Genomic DNA, 25,913 nt, shown 5'->3' with positions numbered 1-25,913 from the left:
GCCCTCTGCATAAACCCAGTGACACATTGCATCTGGTCAGAATGTCGTTTAGGACATTAAAGATGGTCTGCGCATCTGTCTTGGGTAAATCGAAAAGCCCAATGAAATCCTCACGAACTATGTACGCATCGTCAACCCATCGAAGCACTGTGACAAGCTGTTCTTTGTTGGATATGTCTCTGGATTCATCTGCGAGGATAGCATAATGTCCATCCCGAATAGGTGACAGCACTTTTCGTAAAACATCAAGTGAAATCAGGTGAATCATTTCATTCACTATGTCATGAGACATGTAGTTTTTGTCACTGAGCCATCTGCTAATTGACGGACAGTCCTCCGATCGGAGCTGCATCAACTTGTGCAAGTTACTGTTCTCGGGCTCGTTGCCGTCTATTGGAATTCCCTGGCCCGCCAGAAAACGTAGCGAAGATAGCTGCTTCAGCAGCATTTCTTCTTAAGCTTCTGGTTTAACTGTGTGTCCAACTGAGCTGCTACGCTGGGCTGCTGGGACACCAGAATTTTAAATTGAGCAACACTGTCTTTGTGATGCTTGCTGTTTGTATGCTCCCTGAATGTATCTACAGCATTTTTCCAATTATTGAAACCGTTCACGGCAAAAGCAGGCTTGTTCTTACTCACCGCTAGGTTTTTCTTAGCACAGCAGCGACATTGCGTGCAGAACAGTTTCCCTCTGGTCTCACATAGAGTCAGCCAAGCAAAATCCTTGAACCACTGGTATTGCAAGGATCGGGTGCGTTGTGAAGAACCTGTCCCTTGCACCCTCTTGGTTCTTTTTAGCACATCGGGATTGCTTGGTTGATGAGGCGTTGTAAGATCCCTGCAGCACTCACTTGAGCAGTTCCCATGGCTAGCCTCAGCTAGGTTTGGTTCGGTTAGCGTAGTTGGAGTTGAAGAACATTCCTCTCTGTTGCTTGGTTGGTGGTCCACAGTTGAAGGTTGGGGTACAGCTGTCCCATCAGATGATGCTGCGCTTTTTATTTGTTTTCTTTGAAATATTAAAAAATGGTTTTGTGCCTTTTCATTTCGATATTCCAATCCACGCCACGAACAATCTCTGCAGTCTACCACAATCACTAGTTCTACTTCTTTCGCGCGATTTTCAGTGCTGCGCAGTTATAAGTCTACATTTTGCAACATTCATGCATGACGTGTGACGTGAACAATATTGGTTTTTAAATACGCTTGATTAAATTATTACAGCTTGGGTTGTGTTTAAATTTGATCTTGTCGACAGGTTTTGAGTTGAAAAAAAAACTTGCAGGCCAACATTCATTTATTTTTTTAATAATCATTTCAAAAAGTTACCCGGGCCACGGCCCCCCTGGCCTGGCCGGTTCCGCGGTCTATGGTCTCACTTTATGCAGATGATCTTCTTCTGTACATTTCAGACTTAGCTGTAGCCATTCTTGCTGCACTTTGCATGCTGAAATAAATTTGTTTTATGTCAGGATAAGAGGTAGCAGAGAGATAAGAGGCAGCAGAGAGAGTGGACATGTTTCCCATTGGAAAAAACTACTGAATTCATTGTTCAGATCTACTTTATTTATTTTATTTCATGATCATAATAATTAACAATATATAGTTTGTTTCTGTCGACCTCCATCGCTCGATTCAACAATACATTTTGGCACTTTTTATGACTTCCGGATCTGACCGCAGCAAAAGCCTTGGACTTTCCTATCGCCTACATGCCTCTGTAATCGGATATCTCAGGCACGGAGACTGGGAAATGCACAGACTGCACCAAACTGCGACATACAGTGGCTTTTGTTTGAAACGAGTCTAGCAGCATTAGAAAAATGCAAAGGACTCCTCCAGGATACAGTGCTGATAGGTGAGTTTGCTGAGCTAACTCAGACAAATACACAACAAGATGATCGAAGCTACACTGTAACCTTCCCGAAGCTGGACAAGAGAGAGACAGTTCCAGCTGCGTCTCACTGGCACAGAGTCGGCGCTAAGCCAAAACAACATACCAAAGTGAATCAACAAGTTCACTCAACGTCAAATGCTAAGCTACCCAAAGCTAAAGTTGCATGTATCAGCCGGATTAGCCCGTCACTTAAGTTAACCCTGCCGCTGAAGAACCGGTTCATGCCACTTCAAGAGTCCACGAACGCGTCGGCAACCCGTGCACCCCTGAGCCCCGTGATAAGTCCTGACGGACGGTGCGGACGGAGACGGAACGAGAACCAGTCGCCATGGAGGCGAGCTGCGAATGTGTCGGCCACCCGTGCACCCCTGAGCCCAGAGATGCGTCCGGACGGACGTTGCGGACAGAGACGGAGCAAGAACCAGTTGCCATAGAGGCGAGTTGTGCATGCGTCGGCCACCCGTGCACCCCTGAGCCTCGAAATATGTCCGGACGGACGGTGCTGACAGAGATGGAACAAGAACCAGTCGCCACAGAGGGAAGCTGCGCATGCGTCTGCAACTGTACCTCAAGCCAACAAGGGCCCATCTCACAGAAAGCAGATGAATCAGAAACTCTGATTATAGAAGACTCAACCATCAAGGATAAAACCGGTAAGAAGATCAAAACAGGCTACTTCCCAGATGTGATGGTTAGTGATATCTAGCCACAATCGTATTGGAAAACCCCAAAATCTCACAGGTTATTGTGCGTGCAGGACTTAATGATATTCAAAGAGAACAGTCAGAACTTCTGAAGAGGGATTACTGATCTCTTGGTCATACTGGACAAAATACACATTGGGCCCTATTTTAACGGTCTGAAACGCAAGTGGGAAGCGCAAAGCGCAAGTAGCTTTGTGGGCGGTTCTACGGCGCTATCGCTATTTTAAATGAGGCGGATAAATGAGACTTGCGTCGCGGCGCAAGTGTCAAAAGGGTTGGTCTGAAGCAGCCTAGTTACCCGTAGGTGTGGTTTGGGCGTAACGTCCAACAAACCAATGAGAGTGCCAGCTCCCATCCCCTTTAAGAGCCATGAGCCCATTTGAATCGGACGAGTTGATATTTTGACAGCGCGTCTGCAGTCTCCGATGAGACAAATGCACATGAATTTCAAACTGCAAATGGCTCAGTTTATTCACACATGGAATAAGGGGTTTTCTTCCACAACTTCAGAAATACTGAGTCCTCAAATAAATTTCGGCAAAGAAAACGTATATGATATAACATGTGATATGCGGTAACTGTGGTTCTATTTAATGATATACGCAATACATTATAAACATTGTTTCTTATCAGTATTGTATGCTATCCTAATATGCATGTGTCCCCGCGGTAATAGACATTACCATTGATTGTATTATGCGTTACGTGTTTAGTTTGCGTGTGTTTAAACAGAGCACACACGCGCGCATTCATTCATTCTTTACACTCACTCGCGGTAAAACAATGTTTTTCACGATCAAATTCTCATCAATCCTAAAAGTTATGGGCATGTAGGCCTACACAATGTCTCTGTCAAGAAAATATGTGTTTGCTGTACGGTGTTTGCAGATGCATTGATTTAAAAGTACAACTTATTACCGCTGCATCAGCTGTTCTTTCCCAAATAATTTACCAAGAATGTGCGGCTAGGTAGATGGGAGAAGCAAAGTGTATACGCAAGGTGCACAAGCAATCCGTATGCATCGCATGCGCATGTATGCATGCGCCCTTAAAATAGCATCTGAACAACGCGCCACTGACTTTAAACCAGGTATTTCCTGGTCAGTAGCGCAATGGTATTCAGAAACGGCAAAATACCGTTTGCGCCAGAACACGCCTCCTCCTTCCGCCGAACCGCCCCTTGGGGCGCATGATCAATCCCTAATTTACCGGCGAGTGGCGGTGGTGGGAAAAGAACGCTCTGCGCCAGTTGTAAACTAGCAACGACACATGCGCCAGTGACTAAGTCACTTGCGCCGGATGCAAGATAGGGTCCATTAAGTCATTCATCCGTGGACCCATACCAGCAGTTGACAGGGGAATAAACAGATTCAGTCGTCTACTTGCACTGAATACATGGCTTTCCAGAGTCTGCAATGAAAGAGGAAGGGGCTTTATTGACAATTTCAACTTGTTCTGGGGGCGCACATATCTTTTCAGAGCAGATGGCCTACACCCAAACAGGTTAGGTTCAAAACTGTTAAAGGACAATCTTCTCTTCTCGCTCTCCCACAAAATCTACCCTGCCATGGTCTGACACACAGGCCACCGCCAGAGCACAGGTTGAGAAGAAGCGAGACTAGATCCTCCCCCACACATCTACTCGGCCACTATCTGACACACAGATAGCAGACAGACCACAGACCTTGAAGAGAGACAACAGCCTGCCTGACGCCATGGACACCGTGCCTTCCCCCATCGCTGATGCTGGCTTGGCGAGGAACGGCCACCCCCCTCCTCTGCACTCCCCCATCGAAGATGACCTCCAGCCTCATCTCTCCCATAGCCACAACAACAACTCCAGCTCCACTGTCTCCTCCCTTTGTGATTTTCCAACTGAATTTAAGAAACTGGAATATGTTGGCATCAAACTTGCATCTGTGTCAATGATAGCATCGCCATGTCATGGCCACAGTCTGTGAACACCCAAGAGGATGGCGCCCCAGCCCCCCCCCCAGTGGCGGCGCCAGGGGGGGGCTAGGGGGCGCTAGAGCACCCCCTAGATTGGACATAGCACCCCCATAGCACCCCCAAGAAAATAATGGTTTATTTATTATTGTTATTTAATTTCATTCTGAGTTCTTAATAAAATGTATTGTGTGATAATAATATTTTAATCACAAAAGAAAATAACAGATTGAAATAAACAGATTGTTCACGTAGCACGACACAGACACGTTGCGTGCGTGAACGTGATTGTTCAATGAGTAGTAGGCTAAGTAACAGTAATCCTGGCGATCGGTCAATTTTAAATCAAGCGTTCACAAAATCATATACACTTTTTGATCTCTTATTATTGTGGTTTTGAGTGCCTACTGTTTGGTTTCATTCATGTTTTGATTGTGACCTAAAATAATATACTCTTTTTGAAAGCATTTCTGACTCTTTGCCTGTTTAAGTTAATTCTGTCTGACATTCTAATCTGCCGTCTTTAGTTAGAAGTGTATTGAACTTGGTATGTTTAGTTTAATTTGTCGCTCATGGTAGTGGTGACCTGGTAGTCATCTGGCGCAAACTTTAATCCACACACTGAAGTAAGTGAAGTATTTGGGATTACGTTATCTATAACATCTCCATTTTAACCGTCGGAGATGAACGCGGCTTTGTGCGCGTCCGTCAGAAGTAGCCTAATGACAATAATAATACGATCGATTTGAATGGCGCTTTTTTTGTACCCCAAAGACCCGTTAGAGAGCAAACGTGTAAACATATGTGACGATATGGTGGGGAGGTGTTGTAGTAGAGAAAAATGAGACTCATATGCTATCACCCTAATTTCATAGCACCCTCAGTAAAACGCCGAGCACCCCCATAGCACCACCAGAAAAAAATCTCTGGCGCCGCCACTGCCCCCCCCCTGTACTAATAGTAGTCCTGAGTATTACTGAGAGAAAAAAGGGTTCAGCCATAGACACAGTATAAAGGAAGTTTCGCATAATCTGCTGAATCCAAGGTTGCCTACGTCAAAACATGGCAACCTGTATCATTCCTGCCGTAACCACTAAGAGAGTAAACAAAGGGACACACTACTAACCTCACAAATAATAATAATAATAATAATTGATCCGTTTTTTATAGCGCTTTTCTAAATACTCGAAGACGCTTTTCAAATAAGATAGGAATACATACAGACAGTACAGATAATCAAACAAAAGGGAAAAAAATAAACAACACCACAACAATAGGCAACACATCAAGAGAGCGGGAGAGAGTGGAAGATGGCGGAGGATGATTTGTCAAATGTTGTAGGTGGTCCTGAAGAGATAGGTTTAAGTTGACCTTTGAATAAACAGAGTGTATGGCCAGAGGGAGGGAATTCCAGAGGGTAGGGGCGGCGATGGCAAAGGCTCTGTCCCCCAGGGTGCGATACTTGGTCTTGGTGATGGAGGTGAGAAGGTTGGCATCAGCGGAGCGGAGGCGGCGAGTGGGGGAGTGGCGATGGAGGAGATCTGTTATGTACGAGGGTGCAAAGTTGTTTCGCGCTTTGTAGGTGGTCGGGAGAATCTTGAAATTGATGCGTTGTTTTATTGGGAGCCAATGAAGTTGACGGAGGATGGGAGTAATGTGTTCTCTGGAGGGGGAGTTAGGTGTGGAAATATACCAGCGAATCACATTCATATGTTTTGGTCGTGTTCAGCTCTTCATGCTTATTGGACTGTGATCTTTAGCACACTAACAGAGGTGACTTGGACTCTTATTGAGCCAGATGCTATCACAGCTCTCTTTGGAATCCCTTGGTTAGCTTTGCCTAAATCACAAGCAGAACTGATAGCTTTTGTAACATTGCTGGCCAGACGCTTAATATTAATATGTATTAATCTCATACTCTGTGGATAAAAGATATTTTTAATAATTTGCCACTTGAGAAACTACGGTGTACACTCAGAGGTTCTTCAAAAAAAATTGAAATATGAAATATGGGGACCCTTCTTGGCCTACACAAAGAAAATTACTTTTCCAACTTTCCCTGAACAAGATGAAATCTTATTTTTCAATTTTTTTTATTTTTTAGCATTATTTTCTATTCAGACTAAAATAAAGACGCGGAATAAAGACGCGAGGTCACAGAGCTCTAGTTGGAGCTTACTCCATTTATTCAACTAACTCACTCACGCATGCGCGACTCACATCAAGAGTGCAAAACCAATTAGAACATGGCATCCCGTAAAAATGCGTAACATAACATGCATTGTAGCACAATGTCAAACATAACATTTCTCCCCCCTTCACATGAATTCAAGTGTGATACTCAGTCTCAAAGTCCTGCCGGTCCTGTGCACGGACAGGGCGGGGCTCAGGTGGGGCACTGGTCTCAGGGTTTGGCTCCGGGGCCCCTTGCTGGGCAGGAGGCAATGGCGCATCAATTTGCAGTGAATCCCAGGCCGCAGAAAGGTCTGACTGCCGGGCTGAAGAAGCTGTTGCAGGAGCTGGGATCAGGCCAGGTGCAGGAGGAGCTAAACCCTTGCGCAGACGGCTGCCATGCCAGCGGTTAGCATCTACGAGCCTGAATGTGGCAGGGCCAAGCTGCTGGCTGACTTGCATTGGCTTTGACCAGAATGACAGCAGCTTGTTGTTGCAATGGGGTCGTCAAATTCTGACCCAGTTGAGTGGCAAGGGCTGGTGGTCTGGCTCACCGCCTCTGGTAAAACCGGTTCTTCATCTGGCCCTGACGTGTATTGACCCTTGCTTGGGCCGGGTGCACTGGAGTGTGGACCAGACCAGGACGAAGCCTTCCAGCGGCAACAGTAGCTCCCAGCCCGGCATGAGGGAGGCCGGAGAGACCCCTGTGGTCGAGTGTGGGGTAGCACGGTAGTGCAGTAGTGTCTGGAGAAGACTGGTGTTGAACGTGCACCCTTGAGCCAGGTGACCTAATTCCATTCTTTAGTGACTGATTAAGCCCTTCAACCCCCCTGTTGGCTGATGGGTTATAGAAAGCTGTGCGAATATGGTGAATTCCTTTCTCTCTCAGGTAGGAACAAAGTTTGTGAGACACAATTTAGGGCCCGTTGTCAGTGGTGATATTCTTAGGCGGACCCCAGCGAGCGAAACAGGGAGTCTAAGATGGAAATCAGTACCCCAGCCGTTACTGTGCCGGCTGCTGCCACCTCTGGCCACTTGGAGTGGAGGTCGTAGGTCACCACAAGAAATCTCTGGTGGTGCGGCACTACCTTCAGCTCACCACAGATGTCGAGTTGAATATGCTCCCAGGGTCGACGGCCAGTCCAGGGGCTGCATTGGTGGGGGCGGGGCTGGGGCCCTGGTCTTGCCACTGAGAAAGCAGGCTGTGCAGTCTCTGACCAAGGTCTCAATGTCTCAATGTCAATCCCCGGCCACCATACCAGGTCCCGGCATCGTTGTTTGAGCCTGACTATGCCCAAGTGGCCCTCATGCGCCATATCAAGGACATGCGCCCGAAGGACACTTGGGACCACAACGCAGAGCCCTCTTGCAACACAGGAGATATTCCAGCATGCAAGTTGTTTGCAAACCCTGAGGTAGGCCGAGAGTTTGTCCGGCACATTGTTAGGCCAGCCGTTCCTAGTGTACGAGGCCCCCAGGGAGAGAGTAGGGTTGGCGGCTGAGGCGTCCTGCAGCTCACTCAATGACAAAGTTTCCTGCAGAGGCGTGTGGAGGAGTTGTATAATGTTATGCTCTGCCTCGTCATGCATGGGGACTCCGGTGTGGGTGCGATGATGGAGGGAGATAACAGGTCGGCCACTACTTTGTCCCTTCCTGGTGTGAACTGAAGTCAAAAGATTTACTGCTGTAGGCGGTCGGCCCAGCGGTGCAATCTGAGTGGTTTGTGGCCGGTGCCTGACGTAGCCAACAGGGTGCTGACGGCTTGGTGATCAGTCCTTAACGTGAATTCACGTCCATACAGGTACATGTGCCAGCGTTCACAGGCCCAGAGACAAGCCAGTGCCTCCCGTTCTCCCACAGAATACCGTTGTTCCGTAGGACTGAGTGCACGGGAAGCAAAAGCGATTGGCCTATCCACGGCACTCTGAAGTTGAGACATCACGGCGCCTATTGTTATGGAAGAGGCTTTGCACGTCACAAGTGTGCGGCTGGCCGGATCGAAGTGTGCCAGGATTGGTGGTGAGTTGAGCTGCATTTTCAGGCGATGGACTGCCTGGGAGCATTCTGGAGTCCAGGTCCAGGGCTCATCGGTTTTCAGTAGTCTGCGCAGTGGAGAAGTTGTGTCGTAGTACTGTGGTAAGAAACTGAGATAATACGCATTCATGTCCAGGAAGGAGGCAACTTGCGCTGGTGACGTTGGCTCAGGTACGCGTTGGATGGCCTCCGTGGTCGACTGAAGTGGGCTTATACCCCCTGCTGAGAGGCGGAACCCCACGTAGTCGATCACAGAGGCCGCAAAGACACATTTGTCAGTGTTCAGCGTAAGGTGGTGCTCAGCCATGGCGGTGAACACTTTCTGGAGACGCTCATCATTGGTAGCGGCATTGATTCCATGGACAACAATATTGTCAAGGTAAATGGCCATGCCAGGGATCCCAGCCAGGATGGAGGCCATGATTTTTTGAAAGCAACTTGGGGCTGAACTTAACCCAAAAGCCAATGCGTTTCTAGCGGAGCACCCCGTCTTGGGTAATGAAGGCTGTTACGTTGCGGCTATCAGGATGTAATAGCACTTGAAGGTATCCTTGGCGAAGATCCAATTTAGAAAAAAACTGTTGACCCATGGAACTGAGCCAACATAGGAATAAAGACGCAATGTCACAGAGTTCTAGTTGGAGCTTACTCCATTTATTCAACTAACTCACTCACGCATGCGCAAATCACATAAAGAGTGCAAAACCGATAAGAACATGGCATGTCGTAAACATGCGTAACATAACATGCATTGTTGCAGCAATGTCAAACATAACACAGACATAAAGGCTGAATGTCGATTGTATTTTTTGTTTTTATTATTTATTGTTGCTTTGTCTACTTTGATGTATGCTTGTTTTTTCTTATATATATATATTTTAATATATTTATATGTTTTTGTTTATGTGTAATATAGATGCTTATACATTCTTTTTATCAATTTGCACTACTTTAAGCACTGTTTTATTATTTCATTAGATTATCACTTACGATTACTATATCTGTTTTGTTGATTTGCACAAAAAAAAGCAATAAACAAATATCATAAAAAAAATAGTGTTGTAGCAACATATTAATAGTTTGATGCCAAAATTGGAAAGACAGGGCCAAACAGTAAAGGCCTCATAGTTTATATTAGGCTTTAACAGTGGTGGCACTGGTTTACATAGATATCTCTGTGTAAAGTTTTCTTTTCAAAACATAATAGTCCCTTGCCTGTAAGAACAAGCACCAATATATAACCTGTAACCTTGTAATAAATCCTGCACTAATATGAAATCTTCACTAATAGAGTGTTTTGAGGTTTGAACTGATATGCTCCACCTGTAACTGATTCCTGAATCCTTCTGCTACTAGTAAGTGTTTAATACAAGGTCGGCTATGCTTAAGAAATCATAATCATTAGATCACATAGCATTTTAACAAGTACTACTGCATGTACATGGGTCATGGGGACAGTATACATACATGCGAGTGGAAAAAATAAACGTTGGTTAAGGCCTGGGAACTTCCACGTCCTCATGGTGTTGTTACTTACATCCGAGTCCATGTGAACCAGACCATGAGGCCAGAAGGGCCTGCCTTGCTGCTTACTGAGGCTTGACCTCACCTACTGCAGTATCTGCCAACGTCCTCTGGCACTTCCTCTGTATGGCTCTGTGTGAGGCTTCTCCTTTAGTCACTTCATCTTCCTGTTACAGGTTTCTGGGAATTCCTTGTGTTGCACATGTTGTGTTGCTTATTAATGGAAAGCCTAAAGGTTATGACTGAGTTAATTCTGACAACAATTTTGTCCCTCTCTCTCAGTGTTATGATTATTATGATTATGATTTTTATTTTCATGTGACACTTATATAATATAATTATTATTGGGATAACGAAAATTCTACTGCTAGCTAAGAATTATAATACTAATACACATTATCATAATTATGTTATTATTATTCTCTGTCACAACCTTCTACCTTTTGCCTTGGCAGGAGAAGGTGGCAGTGGAGCAAGAGCTACAGGAATGGAAAAAAAACACAGCAGTTCTCAATGTGGAAACTACATGAGCTAAGTCGACTGAAGAATAATAAACTGCGGCCCTGTGGAATAATATTAAAGCTAGGATCCCTGGACGGCCATCTTAGATGAAGACCCAGGTGGTTTGTGTTTAAACTGAGCAGCAGGTATATTTTGACTGAACAGATGGTTAAATGTTAATTAAAACCGTTTGTTATGAAAGCTTTCAGGTTTATTTTAGCTTTTTTTATAAGCAAAAGATCAAAATGTTTTTGGGAATATTAGCTCATATACCTCAGTTAACAAGGTTTCCTAGAATAGGGAGTAGAGCAGCAAGACAGCGTTTGATTGGAGGGTTTAGGGTGCATTTGTTGGCTTGATAGCTTGTTCTTAGTGGAAAATAAAAGTGGTGAAACACATTTTCCAGAAACCTCTATCAAGTTTTCCCTCAAAAGAATAAAACGGTGTGTTGGAAAATCGGATATTGCAGATATCTAACTGATTTAAATGTGTATTTGTTTTATGAATAATCAGTATCAGTATTCAGAAGGAGGACGAAAGCTTCACTAAACAAGTTCAATGTTTTATTACTTAGTAAAGATGCAGTGGCAACGAAATACGTGATAAAATGCCATGCATAGAATAGGGAAACACACACAGGTTCAGAGGGAAGGAAATGTGAGAGAAAAATTTCTCTGGTGCCAAATTTCTCTGTGCCATTAAAAGATCTTGATCCTGATTTAACTTTATCGGCTTGGCGATTCACAGTGTGTGGGTGTGTGTGCTTGCATGAGTGCGAGCGAGCGAGAGCGTGTGTGTATGCACGTTTTGGTGTGTATGAGAGAGAAAGAGAGTGTATGTAAATGTGTGTGTGTGACGTGTGTGTGTGTGTGTGTGTGTGTGTGTGTGTGTGTGTGTGTGTGTGTGTGTGTGTGTGTGTGTGTGTGTGTGTGTGTGTGTGTGTGTTTGTGTGTTTGTGTTAGTGAACCACCCATGCAGATAACCACACTGGCCCACTGTCGGGAAGGAGCTTGTGCTACCAAACCTCACATCAAAGCTGGTGTAAGTTCTCTCTTCCTCTGGGTGCAACATGGCTTACAAACTAGCTTAGCACGTAGATCGCTAACCAGGCATGAATAATGGAGGCAAATACCCGGCCTTTGTTAACAATGTTTTAAGGGGACTTTCTAAACATTTTAGTTGACTCTAATGTACTCTATACAACACTCAGGTCGTGCATGGTGCTATACTATTACACTCAATGAAAAAAAATCTGTGAAGCTTAGTCATCGTGATACCGTGATATTAATTTTGATATCGTATCGTATCGTACTAAAAATGTCATTTTGTTACATCCCTAGTGATGACCTTCCATTTAGTCTCAATGGAAGGTCATGACTAAGCTTCACATATTTTTTTTGTGTGCCGTAGAGACAAAACATGTTCAACTAGGCCTATGATAGGCCTAGTTGAACATGTTTTGTCTCTACGGCACACATGGCTAGTAAAAATAGTGGGAAAGAATTGAGTTGTCCTGTAAATTCATCACTATGAATTAAAAATACATAGATATAACATTGCTGTCTTATGTCCCTGAACTCAAGCGCGGTTATTTTCATAACAAATCCAGACGTTTGGCAGCCATTTTAGACCATAAAAAGCTGCTGGACGTGAATTGTGATCCGTGTTCTCTTAACAACACCACATTTATATATTATGTTTTCCGTTTAAATAAAATGTACAGGAACCCTGATGATTTATTTGTTCGACACGCTCAAACACCCCTAAACACCCCATAATAACCCCTACTCATAGGGGGGGGGGGGTTTAAGGAAATCGTCTGCCTTTCTTCTGTTGTTCAGTCATTGTTTTCTTCCTCTTTACAGTAGAGGAAGTGGGTGTGTCCCCACCAGTGACAGCAGTGTTGTCGCCTTACACCTCCCATCGCCTCCCATCGTGGCAGACAGACACCCTTCGGCCCGCCGTAGCCATGACACCCCAGGGGGCCCTCGACTCCCCGTCCAGCCCCAAGCACAAGGTATAGCTTCATGTGTGTGTGTGTGCACGTGTGTGTGCATGTGTGTTTGCCGTTTCCATGATGCCTTATACATTGAATCTTCCTTCAGTGGATTGTGTAATCGTACAAGAGTGCAGAAACTGTTCTGACAATTGTCCGAAAGGGGGATGTGTGCTGTGGTGTGTGTGTGTGTTTGTGTGTGTATGTGTTTGTGTGCACATTGGGCAGTAATAGTTGTTCCTTTTTATTGTGACCATGGCAGTTAGTGCATAGGTTAAATGTGGTTTAATCGGATAACCCATTTCCCCTATTTTGTGAAGAAAGAACTCGCACATTGGTCAACGAGAAGGAAGTCGCCAGCGTAGGCTGGGAGGGTTATAAGCATAGGCATTACTGGTGCTGCACCTTAAACATCAAAACAAGCACACAAGTGTCTTTGTTTAAATGAGCGTTGTGTTCAAAGTGATGAATTGAGGGCCGTACGGTGGTGTCTGTGGACCTGTGTCGGGGCCCGGAGAGTCTGCTCTCTGCTGAGGATGGGAAACCTGATTAAAGGGGCTGCCAAGGAGGCCAACGAAGAGGAGCCAGACATCACACACAAAGGTAAGACACTCGTCTGTCTTCAAAGTTGAAATCAGCTCAGCTCAGCTCAGTCATTTCTGTAACCTCCTAGTTGCAAGTCTGTTGTCTGTTGTGAGTCTGCTGACACAAGATATGGATATTTTTCCGGTTATTCTACTCACAACTCCTTTGTGAGTCTTTGCGTTGTCTTATCATTGATAGGTTTGTTGGTGAGTCAGACATAGAGCAGGTCTGGGAAGGCCGTGACACATGAAGAATGGAACAGCTTGCACAAAGCTGTGTCGTAGAAAACTAAGAGCTCAACGGTGTGCCTCAGACTAACCGAGAAACATACAGAACAAAATATCTAATAAACACTTTTTAAACATATTACATATAAAATGGAGTGAAAAAAAGAAGCAAGATATTTACACAAAGTTTAAGTATTTCAACATCGATACAGGGAATGTATTTCCTTATCCAAACAGAAAATAGTTTTTTTTTCTGTCTTTATCTTTTGCTGTAACCTGGAAACGATAGGTTGCTGTAAAGAGTATGTCCATTTTATTAGCGTGTTTATGTCAGGGGTACAGTGCCCGTGCCCAATACATACATTGCATCAGAGAGGGCTCCAAGCTAATGTTGCGCGGCTGTAACCTTGTGTGTTGTCTCGCTGGCAGGTTTGGGGGGGGAGGTGCTGGTGGTGACAGGCGACTACCCCTCGCCTCTGGTCAGCAAGCCCATCTTCAGGATGGGAGAGAAGCTGACAGTGCTCGCACAGTACGGCCCTGTTACTGCTCTTATAATGATGATGTTATTGTTATGATGAGGATAATTGTCATTTTCATTATTTATTGCTGGATCTTATATATTTGTGTTTTATATATATATATGTTGTGAGGCAGGTAGGATAGTCACGTAGGGGTCGGATGTTGATTGGAGAGGTTTTTGGTTCCATGTCTAGTGTCCTCAGCCTAAGCTGTAGGCATCCTTGTGACAATTGCCACTCACCCTACCTGCTTATTAATGACATGGAACTGGAGAAACTGGAAGTCAATTAACATTAAGCAATTACAGTCTGTTATTTAATAGGATTAGTGAAAAGTATTGAATTAATAAAAATAGTAAGGAGTAATTATTAGACCTTAACCTAGAATTATATCAAAACTAACATGCAATGACTATTCTCTTGCACTTTCACACAATTGCTCTCTGTCTCTCGCTCTGTGCTTTAGGCAGTACATAAAGAGAAGTTCAATCTGGCACACTTTGTCGTAACCAATCTGTTTCCGAGCAGAGAGGCTTCCTGGTGGAGAGTCCGCTCTGTCCGAACACGAACTGAGAACTACATCCCCAACACTCATGTTGCCAAAGTGTACCATGGGTAAGATGTACAACACTGTAGAGTCTTGTAACAGTCGTGTGGTCGGCCGCGGAAGGCCTTGGGTGACACAAACATCCGTCCATACAATTCCTTCATAGTCAATTCCATCTATTTTCATTGTAAGATCGATTTTCTACTGGTCGGAAAAAAATAGACAAATCCGTCACTATAGGCTACTGTTGAATAATATTTATTATATATAATATTTTTGCATAACCACTCATCTAGAATCTAATTTCAGGGCCTCATGCCAGAATAATTAGTTTGTATCAATGTGTTTATGATGTTAACGGCCGTGCAATCATATCGATCTCCTTGTCTGCATCAAATAATATTTGCCTAATTGCAATTTAAAGAATTTGTTAGCAACTGGTTAATTGCTAATAGCTAGTTGTAAATAGCTAATCAGTGGCATGGGTTGGGTCCGCAGCTGGCTGTTCGAGGGGCTGGAGAGGCAGAAGGCAGAGGCCCTCCTGCAGATGCCCTGCAACGTGCTGGGCTCCTTCCTGGTGCGGGAGAGCACCAGCGATAGAGGTGAGGCAACACTACATATCATGTATGCATTCAGAGAAGCAAGACGTCAACTGGAAAGTTCCCACGGATTACATTGAGTCATTTGTCAGTAACAGCATTGTTCAAGTGCACCTCGTCCAGGCGTGACAGAGGACGTCGAGTAAAGATCTCATCTTCAGGCCACTGATGACAGAGACAACATTTGCAGGCTGTAGAATGTGAGGACCTCCTTAGTCGAAGGCTGGAAAAAATCTGAGCGGCACGCTGCACGTTTTTCAGAAGATAACTGCTGATGCAACATCATTTCCCGCAAAAAACTAAACATTTACCTTTTCTAAGCGCCTTTTTCCATTGTGAGAGTAGGCACACATTCCTTGACTACGTGATTTCTTTGGATATGGAGCTAGATGCGAAAGTACAAGTGATGGACACTTTTACACTCCCAATGAAGGGGAAGTGCAGCTGGCAAAGTATCTCAAGAACAAACACAGCACACAGCATTATTTAAAATAAGAGGATATAAACAAATGCAACATCAACAGCCTTATTTCACACAGAGTAACTGAGGTATGTGTGACGTTTGACGCGTGAACATGCTGTCTCTTCCCAGGAGTGTATTCGCTGTCTGTGAAGCACAGGGGCGTGCAACACTACCGCATCTGTCGCATGGACAACAGCTGGTACTACATCTCCCCTCGGCTCACCTTCCAGTGCCTGGAAGATATGATCTCCCACTACTCTGGTAGGGGTAGAAAACGGCTCAATACACACACTCACACACGTGCACACACACACACACACACACACACACACACGCACACACGCGCGCACGTGCGCACATGCCTGCACGCACACACCTGCCATCAAACACACACACACACACACACACACACACACACACACACACACACACACACACACACACACACACACACACACACACACACACACACACACACACACACACACACACACACACACACAATGACCAACCACAATGATAGATACCACAATGCTCTAATTTAAGAGATATCGATTAGAAACACAGTTGCATAAGAAAAAATAAAAGCCATTTCAGATCAGTTGAATGAGTATGTTTGTGTACAAATGTTCCACTAAGGACACATTTATAAAGATGAACAGGAAATGATATTCACCATTGCTTGTGTAGTGAGACTATCGGACCCAGGCAAATAACAGTCAGAGGCTTTACCCTAAAAATAGCAGACAAATGATCAAATCCCCAAATTCTCAGATTTGGCTTATGGACCAAACTAAAAATTACGGCAAAAGGGGGGCTTTGTGGTGGTGAGTGGCTTGGAGACCCCTGTCCCCCTGGTGGCCAGGTAAGGGAACACTGTGTTTTTGAAAAGATTTAAGACGGAGTACTACTGGCGCTATTCCACCGGCGGGTACGCTTCGGACCCAGCACGCACCGACAGTACCCTTATGGTAGGGCGGGGTTTAAGCCGGAGAGGATAGCCGCGGATATCCACATAAGCATTGTGACCTCATAGCAGCCCGACACAGTGTAGCCTGCTAATAAATCCAAGGAAAAAGAAGAACACAACACAATAAAAGAGAAACAATGAAGGACGTCGAAGAAGGAAACTTTTGCGCAACATTTTCTTCAATAAACGAAGCTTCCGCCATTGTCCAGATATACCTTGCAGGTACTGCGTTTGTTTGTTATTATCCCCCTGTTGCACGGAACTGACGATTCTGTTGACCAATCAACGGACGGCGTGTATTGCTCAAACTTGCCGGCACCCTTCAGGCGTCTCAGTACCCCAACGGAGGAGTACTGCGAGATGAGTGCAGCTCAATACGGCTCAGTCCGGATCACGCCCACTTTTGGCGGTGAGAACGTGACCCGTGCCGCACCTTTACAGACTGAACCGACCCGCACCCTCCGGTGGAAATGCGCCAGACAAAGAATGGGAATGGACCGAGAAGGTTTAACAGACCTAAACATGGATCGGTTCTAAAGCACAGCACAACGAAATGTGGCATGTCTAGTGTTTAGGGTGTTTGACTCCCAACTGGGAGTTGCAAGGTTCAAACCCCAATGTATGCACTTCTGCCTACACTTCTGCATCCTTGAGCAAGATGCCTGACCTCCAACATTAATGACATCACAAAAACCGATATCAATCGCTTGCGATAAATTAATCTGCAAAAATAACAAAACCGTAGCAGAATTTCCCAAACAATTATCAGCAGGAATATTTAATATTGTGTGTAGTCTAACCAAGCACATTTGTCCTTTTGGTGGTCGACAGTATTTTCCCGTCATGTTGCGGCTCTTCCATCCCCAGAATGTGCAGACGGCCTGTGCTGTACCTTATCCTGCCCCTGTCTGTCTGGGACCTCAGCAGAGCAGCCAAACACAGCTCCCCCGGTGGTGATGCGCCGCAACTTCAACTGGAAGGACGTTGACAGGTAGGAACTTGACGCCAATAAAGACGATGCTGATGGAAATCATGGCATTCATCATGTTCTCCTGCCAACCCCTCGCGGCATCGTACAATCTTCTTATTTTAAATGTGGTCTGTGCACAGCAACCATTCCAAGACAATTGTGTACGACTTTTGGAATCATGTTAAAAATAAAAATGTTCTTCTCTGCCTCACATTCTGGCAGGCGTACTTTCCATGAGGACGCTGACGGCGTTGGCACGGCGATGAGCTACGGCGTGAGGAACAGCATGGCCGCCTACATGTCCCTGTCCGGCGCTCTGGAAGGCGGCAGCCAGAAGAGGAAGAACCGCAACAAGAAGAGCAAATCTGCGTTAGTGCCGAGCTGGGACTACGACCCAGACGATGTCTAGAGGGCCCGGCCTGGCGTCGGCGCGTTGATCCACGAACAATCGATACATTTGAAAAGAACAATGATTGACAGGTCTGAAGGCTGGGTCTGTCTGTTGCTGTGGACCTCCCAGGTATTCCCCATACACTTTCGTTGTCATTGCATTGTATATGCATTAATGTTACATGAGACAGTATAACATTGTCCAGATAGAGTTATACTGGACACTGGACTGGATTTGTGCACATGTAGTGAATTTTCAAACTTCTTTCTCTGTCTTGCTCTTATAAATACATCAAAATGAACAGTGTTCATGTTTGTGGCTGTTGATGACAGAGTTATATTATCTCTGAGATGAACCACTGCGAGAAGCTAGGTGTAGAATAACTACGATTATTATTAAATCATTATCATCATTTATGATTCAGGAGATGTTTTCTTTCTCGTCTGTTTTTCTTTGCAAATTGTCCATTGAAATGTACACAGTACATCCATTCATCCATAATATGTATAAGTCATACGCGATATGTAATGGTTTGCGTGTGATGAGTGCCTTGTGTGGCAGGCTGGCCACAAACAACTGTTTCCTAGTTCCCCTTAAGAGGCCACATCTTCCTTTGCTCAACACCCACCCCTCACACCATATCCTCTGCACTGTTCAGCTTCGACGAAAAGGACATTAGCCGGTCAACAACCTTAGCCGGTCAGGAATTCATGTTGCCGAACGTCGTCCTGAAGGGTTGCCTAAATCCTTCAGTCGAGGACTCCACGGCAACGGGAGCCTCAACTGAAATCCTTGATTTGTGGCGAAAAAAAACAAACATCCGGACGAAACAGCTGCTAGTGTTCAGCGCTGGCCCCGGTGGACCTCGGCTCTCCAGGGCCGTCCGGCGTACGGCTGCAGCAGCGAACGACGTTAGTCTCAGGTCTCGCGAGGTGTTCTGTGTGGCCGCCATATGACAAGCTGATGGCTCAGCCACATAGCACGGAAATCCTCTGTTCTGCACAGGCTATATTTAGACACGCCCGTGAGAAGGTCTATCAGTTAATAAAGAAGGAACAGAAGAGTTGAAGCTTTCGTACGTTTTCACCGTGGTTGTGTTGCCACTCGCTCTTGCGTTGTTCTGTTCCCAAACCGTAGAAACTAGACAGAAGTGGTAGATCCCCATATTCAGATTGAAAGGGCCCGTTCACAGACCGCTGTGGCTAGAAGTGAGTAAGGGGGACAGACAAGATGATGAACCCGTCTGCAAATTCCCTTTAAGTCACTGCCACTTTATCTTGCTGGAAACAAACACAGCTGACAGAAACACGACCTATGCATTTATGTGGTAACATGAAGATATGGCTTTGTTGTGACGTGACTTTGGTAGTGTCTGCAAATCTGTGTGATAATGTGTGTGTGTGTGTGTGTGTGTGTGTGTGTGTGTGTGTGTGTGTGTGTGTGTGTGTGTGTGTGTGTGTGTGTGTGTCTGTGTGTGTGTGTGTGTGTGTGTGTGTGTGTGTGTGTGTGTGTGTGTGTGTGTGTGTGTGTGTGTGTGTGTGTGTGCATATAAATGAAATGCTTACATGACATGAAGGCATCTTAAGGAGATCTTTTGTGAAAGGGTGTGTGCGAGAGAAAAAGGATGCATGCAAATGTGTGTGTGTGTGTGTGTGTGTGTGTGTGTGTGTGTGTGTGTGTGTGTGTGTGTGTGTGTGTGTGTGTGTGTGTGTGTGTGTGTGTGTGTGTGTGTGTGTGTGTGTGTGTGTCAATGCGTGCATGTTTTGGGGGGCGTGTGCACTATAAGACTTGTCGTTCCACACAGACCCGTATCCTGGGTATCATTACAACCTGTTGCCTCTGGGCGTGAGGAGGGCCACCACAGGACCCAGCCGGGCCTGGCTCATTTAGCACGCTGGAGGTTCATCAAGTCCTCCAGTCTCCTATGGTTCTCTCCCTCATCAAGAGACTGACTCTGCACTTTCTACCCGCTCAATTAACCCATTCGGATCAAACACTCTGCCTTTCCTGCTTCAAAGGCTCTCGTAAAAACAATATCTGCAAGCCACATACAAAGTAATAACGGCCCAGAGAAAGTGCTCAGTGTTTACCTGTGTGTATGTGTGTGTGTGTGTGCTAGTGTGCGTACGTGTGTGTGTGTGTGTGTGTGTATTTGAGCGTGTGTGCTTGTACATGAGTGTGTGTATGCATGCATGTGGAACATCAACCCATCTGTAATAGGAATTGGTAGGAAAGCCATATTGTCTGTATGTGTATGTAAGTATGTATATGTTGATGTCTGTGTGAGATTGCGTGCATCTGTGTGTGCATGTGTGTGTGTAGGTGTGATGCATGAGTCTGCGAGCGTGCATGCATTTGTATGTGTGTGTGTGTGTGTGTGTGTGTGTGTGTGTGTGTGTGTGAGATGGAAAGTAACACATCTGGTAGCCCAGGACTGCAGCATACGGATCCGTTTACAATCGGCGTGGGTACAGCCACGCACTAGTCACCTCACCGGCCTCCAGCAGCCATGTGGCAACAGTCATGGAAAATTTTAGAAACTGATTACACTTTCTGTTGTTAATGCAAATATCTGCCTAGATGACGTACGCACACTCTCTTCGGTCTCTCACAAGGCTCCTGTCGCGAATCACATTCAGATCATTCATAATGAGGTCGATAATTAAGCGGAACAATTAAGAAAATAATATTATTATAAGTATGTAAAGATATAATACTAAGACAGCCATATGAACAACATTCATTGCGAGAAGAATAATGACAAAAAAAATATAGCTGCAAGCAACGATGACGGGGTCCTACAATATGACGTGTATGGTGGAAGCCTAATGAATACCTGATGGTAAAACTGATTTGATATCATGCCATATCTCACCGAATGGTTGGATGATGTTAGACTTGAACCAACAACCCCAAGGTCATGAGTCCGACGCAATACCATTACTCTACATGGAAATGTATATTGTATTGGGCAGATTAGACTATATTTTGAGAAATATAAGTTTTCTGTTAGTGGAGGAATAGGGAGCTTGGTCGGTAAGGTAATATGGCATTGGTACGCCTTAAAAACGGGTTTACCGGAAATTAACATATCAAAACAATCACCAACCATGTTTATATAGCAGACTGGTTCAAAATCTCTCTCAAAACGGAAGGTTGCAAATTGACGCGTGTACCGCTTTGCACTGTTCCTGGGGGTCTGTTGGCGTCCCACGGTTCGCACATCCCTCGCGGCGGCCCTGTCAGAGCTGTATAAACATATGCATATATTTCCCTTTAAAATATGTATCTATGCCGTCTTCAGCCTTATTGCTATGAATATAACACCATATAGTCCCACAGTCACCTGGTACATGTGTGCTGAGTTTACAGCTTTTACCACCTCCGGTATCAACTCAGTTTGAGTGTTGGCCTTCGGTCAAGTTGTGGTCACTGCTAAATATCCCAATGTTCTGACAATATGGGTTGCGATTTGAAAGTGGTTCATCAAGAAGAATGGTGCATGCGTTGCAAGTTTCATGCATATTGCACCTTGCTAGTGGTAATGGCAGGCTGTTTAAATGCTGGGGCCTTGTTATAGCCCCACCTATGTGTTATTCAGACCCATTTCTGGATTCCCTTACCCATTTTACGAGTTTTACATGCCTGCCACTTGAACATATTTTGATGCCAAAAAGACAGGAAAATATTTATAATTCAACGAATAAAATAGGGCTCCAACATTTTTCGTAGGACTCCTAATAAACAAAATCATCCCTTTAACCCTTGGATAAGAAAGGCATAATGGCCACAACATTTTTCACATGAATATATATTTTTTTCCAGGTTAATATTACGTATCAAGCTCTATGATCATGAATAAAATAGGACATACTTTATTCATCCAATCAGAGAAATGTAGGTGTTCCAGCAGCCAGCATACATACACACAACCCAACACAACACAACACAACACAACACAACACATGTATACATACATATCCCACCTAATAATACATACATACATAATGCCACAATCTTGAATACTGAATGTGACAGACAGCCTGCCAACCATCACACATCTGTATGCATAGACACAAAGCCTCCATCCAACAGAGCACCTCACTTGGGAACAGAAGAACCGGAGGCTTCCAACATGAACAAAAACCCTGAGCAAAAACAGAAAGTGGGACCGCCTGAAGCAGACAAAGAAGAAGGTTTGTTCTTGTTTTTGTTGGCTGCAACCCCAACCCTTGACTCTAACGAGGGTTAGGGTTAGCGTACATGTGGGAGATAGTGTAGTCTTTCTGTCTCTCTCTTTCCCTACCCCTTTATTTAGTGTCTCAGGTGATGGCCTCTTAGCAGTGAGATGAATGAGAAGTCAACACACGGTGTAGTGGACAAGAGGAGACCAGGAGGTGGCCAGTCTTGTTTTCTGTTCACAAACATAATCAGGTTCTATCCCCTCATGGTGAATCCTCTTCCTGGTCCACACGCCGCAAGCAGCTGTCCAAACCTCTGACATCATTACTGCAGTGCTGGAGAATCGAGTGCTGTGCACCTCAAATCCTGATCATCGTTTTATTTGTTTGACCTCCGACCCTCCATTCAATAAAGAAAATATTATCTTCCTTTATGTCATCCGTGTTAGTAACACAACATTTGTTCTAAACAGTTTGCAAGTCAGTACGTCAGCAAGGAGGTGTGCAGGATCAACGATAAGGGGGTTGCTGCGCTAAGGCTTCTGTTAGATATGCGTTAGAGAATCTCACGTAAACGTTCAGTATGTTTCGTGCAGAGGAATACTGGCTCAACTCAAAAAGAGAAGAGACTCAGATAAGGTGTGTTATCTTTGTGTTGCTATGACAGATTATTTTCCACTCTATATTTATCTCTGACCACTTCCTCCAGCCATCGCACTGAAACCAGGCGCGAAAGGTTTTCGTTTTTTTTTATCAATGTTTAAATATAACTGATGTGTGAAGCGTGTGTGTTTGATTCCCCAAATAATATTTAGGCTACTGCTGATTCACCGAATAAACGCAAACTGTATCACCGAAGTAGTCATGTTTACTTTCACAATGTTCACACTGTTCCAATGATAAACACGCCTTTGAAAGGCCCAACACCAAAAGGGTTTTCCACACTTCACAAGACAGCTGACATAGCGGTTCCAGCTAGAGCGAGGCCATGCGGTAGCATCATGGCAGACAGTTACAGCACATCCAGGTGAAGCCACTGAGCTACGCCGGGTTTCAGGTTGACCTTTATGAGTGTCCTGATCGTGACGTGGGACGCTTTATATTGGTCAACGTTAACAATATTGAAGAATTGATCAATGGAAAAGTTTGTCCCTAAAACCTAAACACAATTCTGTATGTTATTTTGTAGACAAAGGCCTACAGACGCAATCAGAAGTGTTTGTATTATTGGTCTTGGATGGGCATAGCCAGTGCTAACCCTAACCCTATTAAATTATTTATAAATTAGTAGCTAAGTTAACTTGAACACCATCACCTTAGTTAACTTCAACACCATTACATTTGGTAACATGAACACCATTACCTAAGTTAACATCAACACCATTACCTTAGTTAACGTGAACACCATTACCTAAGTTAACATCAACACCATTACCTTAGTTAACGTGAACACCATTAGCTAAGTTAACATCAACACCATTACCTTAGTTAACGTGAACACCATTACCTAAGTTAACATCAACACCATTACCTTAGTTAACGTGAACACGATAACCTTAGTTAACATCAACACCATTACCTTAGTTAACGTGAACACGATAACCTTAGTTAAATTCAACACCATTACCTTAGTTAAAGTAAACCCCATTAGTAGACATGGACTACAAAACTGAATGATTACTAGACTATTTGTTTGTAATGCTTATTACAGCATTAACCAATGTTAAATGGTTCATATTGTACACTTATTGTAAATTGTTACCAGTTATTTAGATAATCAGAGAGCCATAGTTTTTGCAAAATGACATTGTTTACTTAACTATTGAGTAATATATAACTATTTTAAGGAAGGGAAAACAGTATCTCTGTGTTTGTACAGTGTGGTAATATCTTCAGAATGAAAGAACTTCCGTTATGACTTGATATGAATGAGCAACAGGATACTTTTCTCACAAAGGTGGGTTGGTGGTGCTATTCTTCAGTAAAATACAAAATAATGTACAGGTTTAAGGTGTTTTAGTACAAAAACATTCATATATCCTCAATCCTGACTAGACAGACCGGACCTGTGAGCAGGGAAAACTTGGTTTTCGTTGTTTTTTTGAAACATACGTCAATAAAAAGAAAATAAGTACACACTTGCTTTGTCCTTTAACTGCTCAGACATGCCACTTAAAAACCTCCACAGCAGATCCACCCAATGTTCCAGACTGACAGGGGAAACTCTTCTGGAAAGTTAGTAACTTCTATCTAAACCTCTTGTATACCTATTTCTATTTTGCATTGTTTCAAATACAATAATGAGCAAATCAACCCTGCTTCCACCAGCTTGAAGGTCCCTTTAGCTTACTTTGACAAGCTGCTGAAAAAGAAGGATGGGACTTAAGGCTTAATTTCAATTTAATGGCTTCAACCTTAATTGCTGCGGGCTGATTTTACTGTACATGGCGGCCATGTCTGTACTGCCGGTCATTTAGAGGGCTGTAACAGAGATTTAACTGCCCCAACACAAAGTCTTGGCATGCAAAACAACAAATTAGACTATTTGCTCAACACCAATTGTGTGTCTATGTATTCAACACCAACTATATACTCAACCCCGGCTCTGACAATTTGGACTCTTCCTCCTTTGCTGCACACAGTTTTTCTCCCAAATTAAGGTCCTTCGACTCTATTGTAATTATACCAGACTGACAGATTGACAGTAATTACCATCTCACCTGAAACGGTGAATGGAAGTTCCACAACGGCAACTTCCCATCCTATTTTCAGAAGGCCAAAATTATTAATTATCAAAGCTACGCTGGAGATCATTCTGGTTCTGGTTACTGTCATGGGGTGGCCATTAGGATCCTGCAGACAGCAGGCACAGTCTTTCAGTCATCCTGCTTGTCTGCAGCATGCTTGCCCAAATCTGAAATATTATTTAATGGGCCTTTAATGGAAGTCTATGCTTTCCATTACGAATGCTATGAGCAGCTGTTTAGCAGATTTCATCTATTAAATACAAAGTAAGCCTAAAGTAACCATCATTTCTAGTTCTTGGAGAACATCAATGTCATCTTTGAGTAATGAATCATTAATAGGGAGTCAGCCTTTTATTTAGTTATTGCTTTGTGTGTGTGTGTGTGTGTGTGTGTGTGTGTGTGTGTGTGTGTGTGTGTGTGTGTGTGTGTGTGTGTGTGTGTGTGTGTGTGTGTGTGTGTGTGTGTGTGTGTGTGTGTGTGTGTGTGTGTGTGTGTGTGTCTATTTGTATGTTTGCGTGGAAGGTATCTGATCTGGCCACATGGATGTTTTCAGTCCACTCTGCTCCATCTGTGTCTTTAGAATTCCAACAGAGATGACAGCGATGAACCAATGAGTCCAAGCTATAGCTCTTCTGAGAAATCCCTATCCTGTGACGTTCAGGAGCATCACATACCGACTGAGGTGCTAGAGTTCCGCTAGAGTTACCAACTTCTGCGCGATACCTCTTTGTTTGAACAAAGTGCACGTGGGTGTACTTGCATCCAAACTCCAAACTCAAACCGTCCTTACTACTCAAAATCTCCGTCAGCACAAAAAGTCGCTTCAATCACGTAGACATTCGGAGGCGGTAGATTTACAACGTCTCAGAGAGTAAGTTTACTTCAGTTTACAAAATAAAACACTACTCAATGACCGTGGCTGAGGAGGACGGGAGCTCTGCGG

The 25,913-nt window shown here is 44.3% G+C and overlaps 1 protein-coding gene across 1 annotated transcript; it reads left to right on the top strand.

Moving 5' to 3' along the window:
- The first annotated feature begins 1,714 nt into the window (after positions 1-1,714).
- Positions 1,715-19,357, top strand: sla1a (Src like adaptor 1a). The gene is made up of 10 exons (XM_056583122.1): positions 1,715-2,547; positions 10,731-11,817; positions 12,642-12,793; positions 13,236-13,375; positions 14,014-14,113; positions 14,631-14,717; positions 15,148-15,251; positions 15,841-15,972; positions 17,549-17,672; positions 17,874-19,357. The coding sequence occupies exons 4-10, from the start codon at positions 13,309-13,311 to the stop codon at positions 18,058-18,060; spliced, it is 801 nt and encodes a 266-aa protein (XP_056439097.1). The 5' UTR covers positions 1,715-2,547; positions 10,731-11,817; positions 12,642-12,793; positions 13,236-13,308; the 3' UTR covers positions 18,061-19,357.
- The last annotated feature ends 6,556 nt before the right edge of the window (positions 19,358-25,913 follow it).

This window comes from Gadus chalcogrammus, chromosome 22 (genome assembly GCF_026213295.1).
Source record: "Gadus chalcogrammus isolate NIFS_2021 chromosome 22, NIFS_Gcha_1.0, whole genome shotgun sequence".
Lineage (NCBI taxonomy): Eukaryota > Metazoa > Chordata > Actinopteri > Gadiformes > Gadidae > Gadus > Gadus chalcogrammus.
The sequence above is the reverse complement of the archived record's forward strand: the minus strand, read 5'-3'. Positions and strand labels throughout refer to the sequence as shown.

Coding starts and splice junctions, on each gene's coding strand:
- sla1a (XM_056583122.1), top strand. CDS start 13,309: ATGGGAAACCTGATTAAAGGGGCTGCCAAGGAGGCCAACGAAGAGGAG. Junction 13,376..14,013: donor GCCAGACATCACACACAAAG/GTAAGACACTCG, acceptor TCTCGCTGGCAG/GTTTGGGGGGGGAGGTGCTG. Junction 15,973..17,548: donor TATGATCTCCCACTACTCTG/GTAGGGGTAGAA, acceptor TTCCATCCCCAG/AATGTGCAGACGGCCTGTGC.